The following is a 19,575-nucleotide window of genomic DNA, read 5'->3' as shown; positions in this document are numbered from 1 at the left end:
TACGTGAACGAGTTACGTGCACGAGCATGTGTGTGTGTGTGAGTGCAAAGCGCGTGTGCGTGCGCGGCTTTCTCCCAGGCAGCTGAGTAGGCAAAGAGAACTGACAGTTTGCTCACTACGTTTACTAATTTCTCCCCCCGCCTTTTTTTTTTTTTTTTTTTGCCCGGCCTCACTGCTGTGGCCTCTCCCGTTGCGGAGCACAGGCTCCAGACGCGCTGGCTCAGCGGCCATGGCTCACGGGCCCAGCCGCTCCGCGGCACGTGGGATCTTCCCAGACCGGGGCACGAACCCGTGTCCCCTGCATCGGCAGGCGGACTCTCAACCACTGCGCCACCTGGGAAGCCCCTCCCCCTTTTTAAAACAAAAACAAAAAACACTCCCTGTGCCATGACCATATGTCCTTAAATATTACCTGTTACTACAGAACCCCACAATATCACCAATGAACACCCAACTATGTTACTTTAGCCTTTGAATTACTGTGACTCTGCTTTTGGAAGCTACGTCTTCCCATACCAAGCCCTGGGGTTTGTGTGGTGCGTCTGTGCAGGGGGTCTGAACGTGTGATCACCTGATTCTATGTATTTTATGGGAAATTTTATCTCTGATTATAAAGAAACAGTTACTGATTGGGGAAATAAAATCTCAATACTCATATGAATATATACAGAACACAATCAGCTTTTTGGAGTCCAAGGACCAGGTGCAAAGGGAACATCCACAGGGATGTTATGACAGCAATGTTGGCAGGTCCAAAAAATGCAAAATAACTGAAGGACGTATCAATACATATGGCATCGAATAAGCTGGGGTCACATCCGTGTGATGAAATAGTATAAGCATTTCCAGCATCCCAAACTAAATTTAACCAAATGGAGGGAAAAAAATGGCCCATGTAAAACAGGACAAGGTGGCCTCAAGTCTGCACCCACCTGAAACACGGTCCTTCACTGGATCACCCCAGGAGTCTGCACCCCAAGGGGGCATCTCTTGACAGTGGCCAGCCCTAGCCCAGACAAGCTAGCCCATCACTAGCTTCTGATGGAATGAAAGGTCTCACGGATCCTGATCAGAAGAATCCTATGACCAGCTTACTAAACATATAGGTGACCCCAATGTCATATAAAAATAACTTATTTCTAAGCTGCACATCTAGCCATGTATCTACCTCTTCCAGGACTCCCCTAAATTAAAATCAAAGTGGCATTTCTGTCTCTTTAAAGGTCGAAAAGACCTCAAGTTCGAGCTCTGTCTCCTAGGTGGTCTGCAACATTAAGCCATCAATTAGCTTTATACTTTCACTTCCAAGGCCACAGCAGTTCTTTTCTCTCTCTGACAAGGCCAGGACATTCCCTCTGGTGTGGTAAATGAAAAGAAAGAGAGGAAAGAAAACAAAGGAAGGAAGAAAGGAAGGGAGGGAGGGAGCAAGAAAAAGCAGGCCATTTATAACCCAAGAGTTTGCTTCAATGCTCTTAACGAGCAGAATCTGGCATCCTTGTTACAGAAGCATCTTCTGTGATAGCTACTGAACCTCGGGTATCTCACGGGGGTGAAGTGAGGAAGGAGGGATAAAAAGAAGGAAAAGAGAAAAAGAGCCACTTCTGCCCAGGAAACAGGATAATGGCAGATAGACCCATTTTGTTCAGGAGTTGAACTTGAGTGCCAACAATACATTTTCCTCAATTAAGACGACAGCTACATTTTCAGCAGAAGTTACCAACTTTTATTTCTTAATTGGATGCTCCACTGAATGGTGTCTGTGTATGTGTGTGTGCCTGTAAGAAAATAAATAAAAACTGATTTGGGAAAAGAAGAAAAATTATTGCTATGAAAACCACCTAGTGTTTAAAAACTTTTCTTAAAGGTCCTTGAAATATCTATTTCGAGACCTCTAGAGTTATTTTGGCTTGGACTCTAGTGTTACTTACAGGATGTCCTTAAAGAACATTTCACGGCAGTTCCTCCAAAGCAAATACAGATACTGTTTTGCATTCTTTCACAAATATTGTGCATTCTTGTTTGGGCACCAAGCTAAGCAAAATGTTACATTAGATGCATTCAAACATCACTGACATATGTCAACAAAAGAGGCTAATTATGCACAGAGCTGCCCATGATCCTTTCAACTGGTGCAAGAGAGGGATCACTTATTTTTTCAAAACATCCATTGAGTGAATTCTGCCATCCCACATCCCGAAAGGTGAGAGAAACTGCATGATTTTTCGTTTTATCTCCTCCTTTGGAAACCTTAAACAAAAAATTATTTTTTCAAAATAAACTCTTTTTAATGTGAGTCCAGGCTGTGTCCACCTTTGAGAGAGCACGTTTCACTTTTAAGCTGGCTGGCATCGCAACACACGAGCACATGCCCGACTCTAAACCAGTTTGGTTTCCTTTCTTGGCTCAAGGGTTTAAAGGAAAAATTAAGACACTTGCTCTGTATTAGTCTTCGCAGTTTAGAGCTGAGGAATTCATGTTTTAAAGTTTCTGCTAGCAAACGGTATTAGAAAACAGAGCAGGAACTGCCTATGAAGCCATTTCTACCTGATTTCTTCATTTTTATTCACGTTTGCATTGTTTTTAGCTTAATGTTAATTCTATGAGGACATTCATCTTTTTTAATATTATAATTTTATTGGAGTATAGTCGACTTACAATGTCATGCTAGTTTCAGGTGTACAGCAAAGTGATTCAGTTATACATATATTCATTTTTTTAAGATTCTTTTCTCATATAGGGTATCAAAGAATATTGAGCAGAGTTCCCTGCACCACACAGTAGGCCCTTTGTTGGTTATCTAAATATCTTATGTATAGTAGTGTGTGTATGTTCATCCCAAAGCTCATTCATCTATTTTCAGCTTGTCATCTTTTCTCACTAATACAGCACAGAACACAAATCTCAAGCATTCTGGCAGAAGGATAACAGTGAAAGGGTAAAATACATCTATCTGTTTACTACGCTGGGCTGTAAACATCATCTCGCTCATCATCCTGGGTGTGATCTGGGGGCGAGAAGCAATGGAGGCCTTTCCCAAGGCCTTTGTTTAGTGCTCTAAATGTGCATTTCCCTCCAAAGGAGCCCTCGGAAAGTTCTACCACGAATTATGGCTTCACTGACAACTTGGTTTGATAAACAACAGAATTATTTCTTGGAACAAGCATAAAAATTCCACAGCAACAACAGTGACTAAACTTTCATCTAAAAACATGACAGGGCTTCCCTGGTGGCGCAGTGGTTGAGAGTCCGCCTGCCGATGCAGGGGACGCGGGTTCGTGCCCCGGTCCGGGAAGATCCCACATGCCGCGGAGCGGCGGCTGGGCCCGTGAGCCATGGCCGCTGAGCCTGCGCGTCCGGAGCCTGTGCTCCGCAACGGGAGAGGCCACAACAAGGACAGGCCCGCGTACCGCAAAAAAAAAAAAAAAAATTGAACTCTTGATTTTCTTATGATCTCATTATATTTATATTGCTTCCCAATGAAGGAACTCTACTCCTGAGTTCCCCCTGGCACTAGGAGATACGTCTATTTTAAGCTGATGCTATTCCTGTATGGACAGCTGGCGGATTCCACCTGTCCACAGGAGGTGTTGTCAAAGTCTCAAATGTCCCAAAGACCTCATGACACACTGCCACCTGCCTTTCAGGCTTCTAATGTTAGACTTTCTGCAGTTTTACGCTCAGAAGCTGGTCATGTGACTTGCAAATCTATTTCCAAGTCACCAGGCATCAGGCCAGGCCCCATGAACACAGCAAATCCAAGGCTCAGCCGATGTGGCCCTGGTCTCAGGACGTGACACTCAAGCAGGACCCGCCTTAGTCCCTCCACAACGAAGTAAATTTCCCAGGGGGCCCTCCTCCTCCTCAGGAGAGCCCAATAGAGGCTGAATTCAGACGCCATAGTGGGTATAGCTTACAAAGTGCCCCCAAGACTCTGGAAGTCAGTCACCACACGTGGCACAAAAAGCATCCACATCAAACACCAGGCAGATACACATCTCCTCAATGTGTATTGAGGGGAAATCACCCTGCACACCAAGGCTTCACACATAGAAGCAAGTTAGACTTCCGAAGGCTGGACCGAGGTCCCCTTCGTAGTTAGTCAATTATGACGCCAGTGACCGCTAATGAATGCCCTCCATCTGCTGGTGGCCTGCAGAGTCCATGAACTTTGCCTCAGGCAGCAAGTTCGTAAGTGGAAAGTTGACAGGTAGTGGAGCTTTGCTTTGTGCAATACAGTCATGTATCCTGGTAGATCTGTCTCCATTCTTTGGCAAGAGGCTGGGGCTTACATGTGCCATCAGCAGATCATGTGCCATCAATAGGGTATAATGTCAGAAAAAAACATCTGCTGCCAACATGGAACATACAGTTCTTTCCTCCACAGGAATGTTTCCAAACTGCTGGCCACTGCCTTTTAGTGAGCCATGAAATCAACTCAGTGTGTGGCAGACAGCATTAAAAGAGAAAGAATAAAATAGAAATACCAGACAGCTCTGCATGTCCTAAGGATAAATATCTCTCATGAACTTTCTCTCAACTTTTAGGGACCAATGTGAGCAGGACCTGCTCACAGCGGTGAGTGCTGCACTGGGTTGTATATAAAGCATATTTCTTACCAAAAGAGTTTGCAAAATGCTCTTTCAAAGAGCAGGGTAGCAGGAGAGGCTGCTGGGGCGGGACTTACATATCTACAGGCTGCATCAATTGACAAATGGGCACACTATACATAATTACAATGGGAATGCATAAAGACAGTACAGATTTTCAAAAATTTATAAAAACAAAACTGTAACAGAGACGGATTCCCTGATGTCTATCCTATTAGACTATTATTCACCTTTCTGCCTGTGAAATTCTTTACCAGTGATGAAATGATTCCTCCCCGTGGTGAACTGTTAATTTCTAAGAGCTCCTCCTCCCTGTGGTGGACTCCAACTTCTGAGAGCTCCTTCACCCCTCCACCAACCAAACTCAAGTGCCTACACAAAGTGCAGCTCAGACTGGCACATGGCAGCAGTGGGCAAGGTGAAGTCTGGAGCGTTGGACCTTACTGGAGGTGGCATAAAAGGACCCGAGGGACAGGATGAGCAAGGCATTCCACTGTCCATCTCCAACTTGTCTGACTGCCTCTAGGGGACAGAGTCAATCTGGGCCTAAGTGTTTCCAACACCATTTGATAAAATAAGTGTTATCTACATGTAACATACCTACACAAAGTGTACATCTCAATCCCTATTCACAACCTGAGCACATTCATTGACCATTACCCAGACGAAGGATGGGACAGGACCAGCACTCCAGAAGCTCTCCTGGGGCCTGCCCTCTGTCACCATTCTCACTTCTAGCCCCATAGGCTAATTCTGCTTTCAATCAAAGAGAAAGCAAGGCTCAGGCTCAGAGTCTGCCCCAAGCAACAGTAACTAGATGAAAATGACCAACTCTACACTTTTATGGTATTTATTTTTACTGTTACCTTCCACTTGCAATCATGACATAGGTTTCCTTTTAAAATAAATCTAGGCCAAACAAAAGCTTTAAGAATACTGTGACGTGTTGAACAAAACAGGTGGTGTCTGAAAGGCAAAAACTGAGCAGGTGGTATACAACTGACTCGAGTTTGCGAAATGCTTGTTCAGGTTTGCTGATCAGCGGGAAACGCTCAACTGGCTTAACTGACTATACCATACCCTGATTTTCCAAGGAAGATGGTGGATTCTCTCTCCTGTCGCAGGGTCTATCAGAAGGACTAATTTCCTCTCTTACATAGTCTTAAAAGAGTTTAAGATCAGCACTCCCTGGAGATGATACGATGTTATTTTTATAACCCTTCTGACTTGTACTTCTCACGTGTATCACGCTTAAAAAAAAAAAAAAAAAAAAAAAGACTGGACTAAGCTGATTCAGAGTGAAAAGAAACGTATCGATTTTTCTCTTCTTAAATCTCTACTATTTTAAGTTTTAAAAGATCACTTAGAACTGGGATCAATTATAACAAAAGGCCACAAATGGATCACACTGAATGCCTTTAGTGTTCTAATAATGGCAAAAAATAACAAACCCTTAAGTGGACTTAACTTTCAAACAAACTGAAGAAGAAAAGGAAAAATATCATTTCAATGGAAAAAGCAACTTCCTTCCTTGGTCTCTTCTCTCTGAATTAGTGTAATTCCCTGTACTTCCTGTTAAATCTGGTAAATTGAAGCAGAGGAGACTCTCTGAATTTCACTTTTAAGATGTACTTAACGTGTCAGGCAAATTAACCTAATCTTACCTATGAACAGACTTTGCAGGTAATTCAATAACCTTGTCAAAACAAAGATTTCCTTGCCTGCGCTTTTTACATAATACCACCTGCCCAAAGGATTCTCCTTTCATTTCTCACAAAGTGTAAACAGAGGTTATTAAACAGGGACTACATTTGAAACAGCTTAAAACTTCATCCGATTGTCTTCAGTCTCCAATGAGTGGCTCATACAAAATAAAGACGAAATCGCACAAGCAACTTAGGTGAAGTCAATGTATTCAGGCATATACACTTACTCACAGATTCATATATACAGATACTCATACATGGAGTCATATATACACATACGGTTTTCACAAGCTCTTGAAGCAGTCCTAAAAAAATCTTATTTGTCAAAACACGGTCTTTTAAAGGTTTGTGGCTAATAAAAGTTAAAGTATGGTTTAGAACTTGATGAAGACGCAGATACCAAGGTTAAGGTAACGTTTCTCTGAAAAGGATTCAGCCCAATGCGGCATTTAATGTCCTTCCTTCCTCTATCTGATCATGTTTTCCTCTGCTGCTTCGTACACCAAAGCAATCAGTCCTTCAGATACCAAGATGCTGATCAGGGCAGCTGAACGGAGAAATTATAAACTTCACAAACTTTGTTACCACCATCATTAGTCCTTTAAAAGGAAAGGGGAAAGTAGATCTTTTTGCTAGCTTTCAATCTTACCTTTTAGTCACCAAAGAAAATTAAGATGTTGCTCCACTGATAGTGAGTTTCCAGCTTTCAGTAAAAATATGACATATTTTTTCTTGCTTCATTCCCTCTTCTAAAGTTCCTTTATCACCAGCAATTCTATTCCAAGCCCCCAACATATGTTAATATTACCCCACCCGAGGTTCCTATAAGCACACTGACTCTTTCAGATATTTCAGAGAATGATACAAAGTACCTGAAATCCACTAACATTGCTGTAAAAAATCATAAGTCACCCTGTTTTACTTGTGCCCTACTGTTTCATTTAAGCTAGAATTTAGAGCAAGTAATATTATGTGCTCCATATGCAATTTCCATGTCTCATCAGATTCTAACAAGTAGTACCCTGTGATTAAGCAAACTGATTAAAGTTTTTTCAAGACACTGCTTACTATCCGTAAGGTTTTCTATTTTCGTCTTTACCGTATTTCTCAATTTTTCTACGTTGGTGTATTGCACTGACATGAATTTATAAACGTTACCCTAAAAAGAAGTTGATGTGAATTGCCATCTTAAGGGAAGATTTTGTTCAAAGAAATACAAACTCCACAATTTCAAGAAAATCCCAACATTCCTCATGAGTCAATATAAAAATGGAAATCTTAATCGGTTCAGGCACTTTAAAAATAGCTGATATTAAACATGCAATTGTTTTCCTTTATTTTTAGAACACTGAAGTCAGCACATATGCAATGAATTACCAGGTTCACACTAACATGTAAACTAAGAATTATTCCTGATTGATCAATTATCGTGATTTATATGGTCTTAAGAAGTGATAGCTGTTTCCCCATCCAGATTCAAAGGGTCACTAATTAAAGAAAAGAAATCTAAAACAAATTAAAATGATCTATTCACAACTGTAATTTGGGGTTTATGAAACTGTGCCATAAAACCGTCATCAAAGCACTGGCTTGTTAGAAGGTCCTCCCAGCCCAGCCTCTACAGAATGACAAAAGACACCACCAGCAAAGCTAACCACCTGGGGAGTCTTTCTTCTGGAGCCAAATGTACAGTTTTCAGACACACGCATTATATTCTTTATTGTAGCAACTTGATGATACACGTACAGGCGGACCTCGTTTTATTGCGCTTCACCTTTATTGCGCTTCGAAGATTACTGCACTTCTTACAAATGGAAGGTCTGTGGCAACGCTGCGTCAGGCAAGTCTATCGGCACCGTTTTCAATAGCATTTTCTTGCTTCGTGTCTGTCACATTTTGATAATCTGCGCTATTTCAAACTTTTTCTTGCTTATATTTCTTATGGTGATCTGTGATCAGTGCTGTTTGGCATTTTTTAACAATAAAGTATTTTTAAAGTAAGGTCTGTTACTTTTTTTTTTTTTTTAGACAGAATGTTATCGTACACAATAGACTACAGTATAGTATAAACATCACTTGTATATGCACTGGCAAACCAAAAGAATTCATGTGACGCCTTTTTTTTTTTTTTTTTTTTTTTTTTTGCGGTATGCGGGCCTCTCACTGTTGTGGCCTCTCCCATTGCGGAGCACAGGCTGCGGACGCGCAGGCTCAGCGGCCATGGCTCACGGGCCCAGCCGCTCCGCGGCATGTGGGATCTTCCCGGACCAGGGCACGAACCCGTGTCTCCTGCATCGGCAGGCGGATTCTCAACCACTGCGCCACCAGGGAAGCCCAATGTGACGCCTTTTATTGTGATATTCGCTGTACTGCAGTGGTCTGAAACTGGACCCACAGTACTTCCAGGGTGTGCCTAAATGGTGTCCATAATTTACAGAAGAAAGCAACGCTCAGAGGTGAGGAGAAACTTGTCCAAGGTCGCGAGGCTAGCGATGGTAGAATTAAAATTCAAAACCTGGTGTGATTCCAGAGTCCGTGAGCCCTAACCACTCTATACAACCGACTGCCTTTCTCAGGGCCCTAGTATCAGCTACCTTCCTCTGTCCATCCGTCTGACATGGAAACTCCCCAGAGCCAGGGACCACATATGAGCTCTCTATGCCTTTTGGCCTATCTCAGTATTGCGGAGAATACAACTCACCTCCAACAAGTAGAACACATGCCTGCCGATGGCTTCTCTTCCACTGTGAGCCTGAGAACTCACACAACATGAAGATTTTCAACAAGCCATGACCACAGACCACTCTATATAATGCATCCCCCTCCCGATTTTTAAAATAAACACCGAGTAGGAGCTGTATGTGTCTGGCTAACAAATTCTCAAATCGATGTGTGTAGAAACATGAATGTTCTAGCAACAATCATTGCAGGAGAAGAACAGAAACTGCCTTCTTCGGAGAGTGACAGCCAGCAACTTCTAATCCACCCCAGAGTTTCTCCAGAGAGTGAAAAATAAAACATAAATATACTTAGCTCATTTTAAAGAAACAGACTGGCATGCCTCTTTGGGGAGGTGGCGAGTGGCTAAGAAAGCAAACACTCTTAGGCTTTCAGTCCTCTTGGTCCCGGAGAGCTGTCAAGTGACTCAGGAGGGCTAGCAGGAAAAGAGGCAGTGATGAAAGATGGAAATTAAGAGAATCAAAAGAGCCAAAAAGGAAGCGGGCAATGCTACCCTCAGAAGAGGGATGGGACCCAGACTGTCTGCAGTTCAAATGACTGTCAAAATAGACACAGACAAATAGACGAAACAGAAGAGCCAAAGGTCTTCTTGGAGCCATGTGGCACTATGTGTGGCCGAGAACCCAGCTGCCCTCCCCCCGAGGCTCATGGGAATCATTCATCATCATTAGATGAAATCGTGCTGCTGCAGCTTCCCACCCTGGGATGCTGGGAGTTTTCGGTGAAAGTGGCGTAACTGCGAATCGGCGCTTGTAGCCACCAATCCACCTGAGTCTTCCACGTGTCATTCCCAGTGACAATTCCTCATCTAACTCTCCCTGCTCCTGTTCCCAGCCCCCTCATCTATAGGCCCCCGGGCTTAGATTTTGTTTCCAAAATGATGTGGGCCTACTGCTTTCAAAGCCTCTCCCAGGGCCTCTCCCCACACCGCTTATTTTACATAAACTTCATAGTTGATCATTTAAGTCAGACCATTCCAAACATACCTTTCAAGTCCGATAAAAGTGCACCTAGCTCTTTGTGTCTTACACCAACAGACTGAAAGACAAGAACTTAATTTTTAAAAAAATGATGTGGGCTCTTGTTCTCAAAACCCCCATACTTAAAGATAAGGGTCTAGATATGGTGTACAAAGAAGACAACTGAATATAAACCGTATCTTATCTGTACTGTTGTCAAGGGTTTGTTGTTTTGTTGTTGTCTGGGAATCACCAAAGATTTAATTTTTCGACCTAATCTTTATTCAAAAAATTTAATGGGGATGCCAGTCACTTCTGATTTATTCTTGATTTGAAAGTGCTTTGTGGATGATCTAAATAACTCTTTTTACTAAGGGCTGACCACGGTCATGGTTGACCATGACTTCTGGGGAGCCACAACTCCCACAAAAGTACACCATGTCAAGAGGAAGTGAACTCTGATAATCGGGGCAGAGAAGGGGAGGGAGGAACTTCCAACAGCCTGGTTCCAGAGTCTCAGTATGAGCTGTCCACCCATCTCATACCTGAGGCCACCTGCTAGGAGCTTTTGAAAAGGAGAACGACCAGTAATATACAAAAGGAAATATACAAAAGGAAACACACAAGCAGGGGTCAGCTTTGTGACACTTAAAACTCAAAGCAAACGTCTAACTCATTTTTCCTCTTTACTGTTTTCTGGATTATAAAAAAGAGTATTCACTTCTCTGGAGAAGTCCAACATTATAGAAAGGTGACTTAAAAAATGTAAAGCTCCCCCATAATCCCAATCTACAACTTTCTATATAACTTTAAAATGTTGTATTACCTCAGAGTACTTTTTCCTATGAAAAGACTAATATACATAAATGTCTTCAAAACAAACAAATTGCATCACGCCATATGTTTTATTCTTCACCTAATGTTTATATGGCTGGTGTGCAGTGATATATGTTACAAAGATGTTCACTGAAAACCTAGTTTGTTTTTTTTTTTTAAAGCTAAGCTTTTATAGCAAAACAGTAATAAGAAAATAACAACAATAATAAATATTACCAAGTCAACACATCAGTACAGTCATTAGAAAAAAATTAATACAAAATGTTATTTTTTTAAAGGCAACAGGGAGTAAAGAAATATTTGGTATTAATTGGTCACACTGTTAATTCTGAAAAGTATGTCTGCCTGAAACAGTTCAAGGTTTCCTCAATAATCCTGCAGCAGCACTACATTCTGGCTAAAACACACAAGAGGAAAACAGATCTCAGAAGTATTTTGCTGACTTCTATAATTGGCTTTGATATTAAGTTCTTGTATCAGATACTAAAATTTGAATTTGAAAAAAACAAACAAACAATTCTTCATATTGGCACTTAAGAGCAAAAATCCTTTGACCTATGTTATCTCCTTGCTCTACTCAGACAGCATGACAGGTAGGGGAGACAGAGAGTAATGCTCTCCCCATTTTAGAGATGAGGAACTCGAGGCTCAGCATTTAGGATACTAAGACCACAGAGCGAATAACCTGGTAGAAACCTCAACCTGGGGTCCTCATTTAAATCTCAGGGCTCTTTCCACTTCCACATGTGCCTGCTAATACTAAGGAAATCAGCTGCTTTAATTTTGCCAGAACTTCTATTGCTATGGTATAGGCTGTAAGAGTAAGATGAAAGTGAAAAGCGTGTTTAAACAGGGGGAGGAGGGAAAAAAAACCGAGATGCAACAAAGGTGTCCACTTTGGGCTTCCCTGGTGGCGCAGTGGTTGAGAATCCGCCTGCCGATGCAGGAGACACGGGTTCGTGCCCTGGTCCGGGAAGATCCCACATGCCGCGGAGCAACTAAGCCCGTGAGCCATGGCCGCTGAGCCTGTGCGTCCGGAGCCTGTGCTCCGCAACGGGAGAGGCCACAACAGTGAGAGGCCCACATACCGCAAAAAAAAAAAAAAAAAAAAAAAAAAAGGTGTCCACTTTATTTTACATCTGAAGACCAAAAAGAATGACTGATATATTATTATGAAATACACACCATCCCAATGCAAGGAGAGTCATTACTTCCAAATGATAATGTCGTCACTCCAAAAACACTGTATGAGTCCAGCCAGAGATAACAAATCCAGAGTCAAACTGTCACCCCTCCTCTCTCGTGTCCATGGCAAACATCACTAAATGATCACCCCACTCAGTGCAGACATGGTCTCAGAATCCTGCCACACAGAAATCCAGGGTACAACACTGTCAACCAACTGAAATTGGTAACTAAGATGAAACTCCCGTCTCTGCCTCTGGAAATGGAGAGCTGGGGTCCATTACTAATAAGGAGTCTCTAAAACCTGCTTATTTTTGCAGCTTAAAAAGAGTCTTCTAAACATAGCTTGAATTATACCACAGCTCTTTCATCAAAACAGATGATGTGTGTCACTGAAGTTAACAGAGAGTTCAAATTGACACAAACAGGCTTTACTTCTGAAGAGAATAATTGCCACAGAATTTTTTCCTCTCCTCTGCTGAGTGTGGTCCATGGCTATCAGTCACTACAGAGGACAACAGCATAGCCCCACGTGTTTATTTTTAATATTACCCCCAAATGGCCTGTGCATATCTCTGCCTGTTTAGCAATAATAAGTTTCCTTCATACAGTTTACACAAGAAATACCGAGACTTTCTTACCCCATAATGAAAGAAAAATATAATTACAAAATCACCTACTTCAGAGCATATTTTTCCTCCCGAAATCAAACCAAAAATAATATGGAAATATTTTAAACAATTTTCATGCACAACTTTTAATTCACTGATAACATCTAAGCAAAGAGCAGAGATTTGATTCAAAAGAAAAGAGTACATTCATCACTATTTCAAAAGGGATTCCTCTAGGAGTTGCAAATCTTCAAAGAAGGAGGAGAAACTTAACCATGCAGACTTGGACTGGAATTAGAGGTACTGATACAGGCATAGTTTTCAAAATACATAAAAGGATGAATAGAGAAACAGAAGTAGAGAGGTGTGTCGCTGATGATGATAACGTGTGTGTATGTGCATATTTACATTTTCTAGCTCTGTCTGCTGAGAGTGCCTAGAAACAAAGAAACCTCAATTATAACCTCGTATAATTATATACGATCACCCTAGCACCCATATTTTGGTTTCTAAATGCTACTCACTCTTCACTCAGTGGACTTAGTCAGAGCTACTTGGAAAAAGAGCTGATTCTAGGGCTGGATCAAGGAAAGTACAAGGTGAGCCTGGGACATCTCGTGGTGCCACAAAGTAAGGAAGTGCTGAAAAACTGATGGGAACATGAGAAAAGGACAGAGGTGCTAGCTTGAAAGAGCTCCTTCTGGCCAAAACTGGCCAAGGTGACCACCAAATTATAAGAATCCATGAGTCCATACTGAAATAGACAGACAGACAGATGGAGATAGGTAGAAAAAAACAGGGAGGAAAGGAACACTTCTTCTTACAACTCATAAACACAGAAGGAATGTACTTAGTAAATCACCGTTTGTCAGCCATTATCATAATAATCAAGTCAAGTAAAATCCATGAGTGGGGGCTAAAACCAGTGTATGAGAGTTTGAGTCGCAGTGGGGCTATTTCCACAGCCTCAAAGTATCCCCCCAGCCTCCCCGACAGGACGCAAGACAAAGGAGAAAACAGTACCTTTACAGCAGAGAGACGTGGCAGATAAGACTTTAACCAAGCAGCCCAAGTTAACATCACTAATAAAGGCACAGAGTGACGTTGTGTGACCCCCGACAGGATATGCTGAGAAGGACACACCATCGCTTCTTCGGTATTCCTGTCCGAAACGTATGGCCTGAATCCATACTCGTGAGGAAACATCAGAAAAACCCAAACTGAGAGACATTATGCAGAAGACCTAGTTTGTGTTCTTCAAAAACATCAGTAGCATGCGAGACAAAAAACTTGAGCCACTGCTCTAAAGGAAAGGAAATCAAGAACTATGACAACTCAATAAAACCTATGATCTGCAGTTTTCTCTTGCTATCAAGGACACTGTACGGATTATTAGAAATCTGACTAAATTCTGTAGATGAGACATTAGGGACCTACCAATATTAATTTCCTGATTTAGATAAATGGATGGTAGTTATGTAAGAGGTCTTATTCCTAAAAAAAATACACAATGATGTATTTAGGAATAGAGGTAGAGAGAGAAAGGGATAAAGTAAATGTAGTAGATGTTAATGCCAGGGGAATCTGGGTAAAGACTATAGAGGAATACATTAATGCAAGTCTGAAATTATGTCACAATAAAAAGTTAACAGAAGGGCTTCCCTGGTGGCGCAGTGGTTGAGAGTCCACCTGCCGATGCAGGGGACACGGGTTCGTGCCCCGGTCCGGGAAGATCCCACGTGCCGCGGAGCGGCTGGGCCCGTGAGCCGTGGCCGCTGAGCCTGCGCGTCGGAGCCTGTGCTCCGCAGTGGGAGAGGCCACAACAGTGAGAGGCCCGCGTACCAAAAAAAAAAAAAAAAAAAAGTTAACAGAAGACAAAACTAAGTTAACATTTAGTTTTCTAAAACTAAATGCTTTTTCAGGTGAATTCACATGCCACTGTGCAATTGTAGTTGGTGGGAGAACACTATCTTCACTAACAAAGAGTAAAATCTCACTTTACCAAGTGGCCTAGCCCGGGAAGGGAAGGCAGTGTTAATCTGTTCTAGTCAACCCTGTAACCCAGCCTTTTTAGCAATGACAGACTAACCAAATCTAGAGCAAACAGAGAATGACTGATTTAGACAAAAGCCACTGAGCTTACACACCCTTCTGTGACCACATGCTTATGTCTTCAAATCATAACCCTCTCAAGATGAACATGTATTTACAGAGGATTGTACAAAATAAAGGTTAGTGGCAACAGAGGGCTTCACTCCCTGCCTTCACTGCACTCGGAGAATTGCATTTACTATGTCAAAGCAGAAGAGGACATTGCATTTAGCCCAGACAACTGTCACAGAAATTCACTTACCGCCAAATGAGAGACAAGCACAATGCAAGAACGAGCTTCTGAGCAACGCACCTTGCATCACAAGGTTTGGGAACAAGACAAATCTCTACCCCAGTCGTTCTTCCTGGGGTCCCTATCATAACCCGAGGTACTGCTGGAAATCTATGGAAGCATTTTTCATTGTCACAAGGATTGGGGTGGGTCCCAAGGATGCTAGAAGCCCTAAACGCACAGAGTCTCGGGCAATGAAGAAATTATTGGGCTTCCTGAATCACCATCCCCGTATCCTGCCAGACATTAGTAAAGTAACAAACTTTTTATAATTACCTGAGGGTACACCCTAACTCTGTTTTACATATAAACCCTGAGGGGTTTTTTGTTTTGTTTTGTTTTTGCAACTGAAATGCATACAGATTACACACCCATGTTCACAGCAGTATTATTCACCACAGTGTAAAGATGGAAGCAAGCCAAATGTCCATCGATGGATGAATGGATAAACAAAATGGGGTCTATACTTCTATACATACAATGGAATAGTATTCAGCTTTTAAAAAGATGGAATTCTGACACATGCTACAAGTCCACAGATGACTGTAGAGCCCATCACGCTAAGTGAAACGAGCCAGACACAGAAAGATAAATACTGTATGATTCCACTTACGTGGGGCACACCTAGAGCAGTCAAATGCATAGAAAAAGAAAACAGAAGGCCGGCAGCCAGGAGCTGGGGGAAGGGGAGGAGGGGTGGGTTAATGGCTACAGTTTCAGTTTGGGAAGACAAAAAAGTTCTGGAGATGCATGGTGGTGATGGTTGCACGATCAAGTACTTAATGCCCCAGAAAAGTACACTTACAAAGAGTTAAAATGGTAAATTTCATGTTACGTATATTTTACCACAATTTAAAAAAAATACACACACACACATACACACACAGACGTGTGTAAATCAAAGGAAGACTGTATTTAATTGTGCCGTATCTTGACCACAATCTGTTCACCACCGTGGAAAATCCAATCGTGGACGGCACTGCTGCTCGTGGTGCCAAACTCTGCGGCACCGCCTTCCTGGACCAGCAACTTCTGTCGCCGGTGCACCGTGCCGGGCCCACAAGGAGAGGCCAGCGTCTGGCAACAAACGTCACAGTGTCTTCGAATGCGGCTGTGCCCGAGCATTTACATACCAATACATACATTTTATTATAAATGATCTTCCTGTTATTTTTCTATTAATGACAGTATATAGGTTCTACCATTAGGTGTGCATGTATAGAAGTACTATTTATGAACGTCGCTTCATGAGAGTAGTGATGGCATTTCACAATATTTCTGATAAAAAACGAGGCGAGTGTGCTTGGCTCTGACGTGGGTGCGAACTACAGCTCCGGTCTCAGGGAACAAAGAGCGGTAGGAACAGGGTAACTGTGAACGACTCTGCACTGAGGACGAGATTTAGTCAGTCTCTGTGGATTTAATACAAGCGTCCTTTTGCCAGGATGAAAGTTCTTATGGTGAAAATCTAGTGGGAGTTGCCTCACTCCTCTGAAAAGGAAGAAATATGGAGGAAAACTAGAAAGCCCCTGACCCTTCTTAGTAAACCCACGTGCACACTTAAAATAATCAAATTCATGCCTGGTAATAAACTCAGACGCAGACAAGGTGAACAGGAGAACATCGTCTTCACGCATGGGAATCACTGTATCATGTCAAGAGAGATTAGGATTTGACGGAGAAGGGCACGGGGTGTCAATGGCAATTACACATATGTTGTTTCTCTATTGTGCTCATCCGTCTTTCCATCTCAACACCGGGACATGATTAATTTTTTACATACTGTCCAAAAGGGGAATGTGACTTACCAGAAACCATACTAAATGTTTCAAATACAGATCCCCCTTTGCCAAGAGAAAATCCTGCCCAGCTGTACATTTCTCATTTGCAAAACATAAGAGCAATGAAATTCCATTACTTACAGAAACTGGCTGTTCCACCAAACCCTTGGCAATGGAAACTATACTTATCTTTTGGAACAACAGTCTCAAAAAATGTATTCTCGGGCTTCCCTGGTGGCGCAGTGGTTGAGAATGCGCCTGCCGATGCAGGGGACACGGGTTTGAGCCCTGGTCCGGGAGGATCCCACGTGCCGCGGAGCAACTGGGCCCGTGAGCCACAACTGCTGAGCCGGCGCGTCCGGAGCCCGTGCTCCGCGACAACAGAGGCCGCGATAGTGAGGGGCCCGCGCACCGCGATGAAGAGTGGCCCCCGCTCGCCGCAACTAGAGGAAGCCCTCGCACAGAAACGAACACCCAACACAGCCATAAATAAATAAATTCATTTTCTAAAAAATGTATTCTTTCTTTAAAAAAAGACAGTAAGGACGCATCTGAGCTCTTGAAAAAGCGTCTTGCCCAAGCAAATTCCTGGTAGGGAAAATCCACTCCCCTGACCGGGGAAATAGGAAGATTGACCCTAAAACATGCAGCAGAAAGATCTCCAAGTTTAAGAACCCTTCAAAAAGTCAACGGGGATGTAGCAGTATTAATGATGTCCTTACAACAAAATCAAGTATCCTTTTAATATGTAAACTGTCACACCGCATCCACTCCTTCAGAAAAGTCAACTCTTAAAGCCTAACTCGTTCAGTTTGTTTTCTTGGGGAGATATAACCGTCTGTTTCCCTAAGGATATAAATTGACCTGAAGTGTACTGCTTTGCACATTGCAGAATTCATCCAGATGAGACCAGAAAAGCGAGACTCTGTCATCCTCTCCCCAACGCTCCCTCCCCCGGAAGCACATGGCCACATTCCAGTGGGTAACAGGAACTTCCCTCGTGGCTTATCCCCTGGTCAGAGTTCCCACTCGGTCCGAGGTTTGAAACAGACCACCAATATACTCCAGAAATATAGATGCTATACAAATGTGTGTTTGGAACATAAAACATCCAGGGGTCACAGTGCCATTTTTCCAGTTTCCTGTTTAATGTGCTACGGCCCATGGGTGAGCTTCTTATGGGCTTCAACAACTCATCCTGGATTCTCATATTTAACTTTTTCCTCATAGTAGAGCCAACAAATTGAGCCCGTGTGTATATATATATTTACCCATTAAAAGAGCAATCAAGATAGTCAAAACCACCAGCAAAATAGAGTCATTTGTATCAAACTTTGCAACAGGAGCCCACACAAGCAGGCCACGAATCACTCTTTCCCTGTGTGACCCCATTCCAAAGTGTCCTGTGGCGGGGTGGAGGGAACTACCTACCTCCCCCAGAGAAAATCTACAAAGCCCCTAAGTAAAAGTTTAAAACAATGGGTGAAAACTGAAAATGAGGAAGTCGGTGATGAGATGAGTGACCATTATGAATATCAACCTCTCCCCGGACGATCAACGAGTACAAGTGACAACAAGCAAAACAGACACGCGTAATAAAAGAGGGATATGTAGAAATAATTGTGGGCTGTGAGCTCTGAGGACATCAGAGTGATTCCAAAGCTGACACAACGATCCGCTCCCTGGTCACCAATCTGAACAGAGTCACCATTTGCACCACAGGGACTGCGCATCTGGTTCTAACTAACACACGACTCCCCGGTGGTTTTCACACGAAGCTCTAACTGAAGCACGCAAAACAGATGCGCGGCCGCGTGACCAGAGCCAAATCGTGAATGAGCCACTCGTAATCTGGCTTCTCTGCACTGAACAGGAACAAAAGCTTAAGAGCAAGGCAGTCGGCACCCAGTCTGGTCCCACACCATCGGAGAGGTCTGGCTCCTGCCTCAGGAGTCACCAGCGGAGGCCTCCCTGCCCCACCGAACACCCTGCCTTGAGCCAGATGAAGACGGGATGCCGTTCGGCCTAGAGAAGACGCTGGCAGTGTCCACATACCTCGATAATCCTGTCGTGAATCTGCAGGCCTCCGTCCTTGGCTGCAGGTCCACTGTCAACTATTTTGGATACAAAGATTCCTTCACTGGACGATCCATCTTGGTTGTCCTTTGGGTTAAAAAAACACACACACACATGAAAGCTAGGCATTAAGTTGATCATGAAAATCAAGCTTACACTCTTAAAACAGTAATGGGTTCTTGCTGGTGGCACAAGTGGCAAGGGGGTAAAAGCCAGCTGTTTCCCCCGATTTCTGTTTTAAACTAAAATTAACATGTGGTAAGTCCAGCCATACCAAAAGGTATCAAGTGATAAGCCCCTGCCATCTCTAACCCACTGTCCTCCTACCCCTTCCCTGCATCGAGTGGCAGTTTTTCCATCCTTTCCAAAACATTTTAATGCACCACCTTCCTAAACGTGTATTTCTTTCTTTCTTACACACAGAAATGGGGTAATGCACCCCACGTTCTTGGGTGCCTGGCCTCTTTCACTTAATTTTAAAAATGTTGGAGATTCTTCACCATCAGGCCCACTGTCTACCTCACTCCCTTAAGTGACTGGACAGTATCCCCACACAGGGATAATTAGCACTGTTTACAGTTGCTGCTATGAGAGACTGTGTCACCTCTAACTCCTTTCTATCTGTATTCTGAAATATCTTTGCTAGCATATATCAGGGCAAATCCCTAGCAATGGAACTGCTGGGTCAAAG

The 19,575-nt window shown here is 42.9% G+C and overlaps 1 protein-coding gene across 2 annotated transcripts in view; it reads right to left on the bottom strand.

Annotated features, from left to right (window-relative positions):
• The window catches only part of PDZRN3 (PDZ domain containing ring finger 3), a 243,794-nt gene that overhangs the window by 203,322 nt on the left and 20,897 nt on the right, over positions 1-19,575 (bottom strand). Inside the window, exon 3 of one of the 2 annotated variants that reach the window (XM_059078057.2) lies at positions 18,864-18,971. The exons of the other annotated variant lie outside the window; for it this stretch is intronic. Coding sequence (XP_058934040.1) covers positions 18,864-18,971 — 108 coding nt within the window. The remainder of the gene's footprint in view (positions 1-18,863; positions 18,972-19,575) is intronic. 2 annotated transcript variants of the gene reach the window in all.

Source organism: Kogia breviceps, chromosome 10, assembly GCF_026419965.1.
Source record: "Kogia breviceps isolate mKogBre1 chromosome 10, mKogBre1 haplotype 1, whole genome shotgun sequence".
Lineage (NCBI taxonomy): Eukaryota > Metazoa > Chordata > Mammalia > Artiodactyla > Physeteridae > Kogia > Kogia breviceps.
This window is presented reverse-complemented; position numbering and strand designations above follow the sequence as displayed.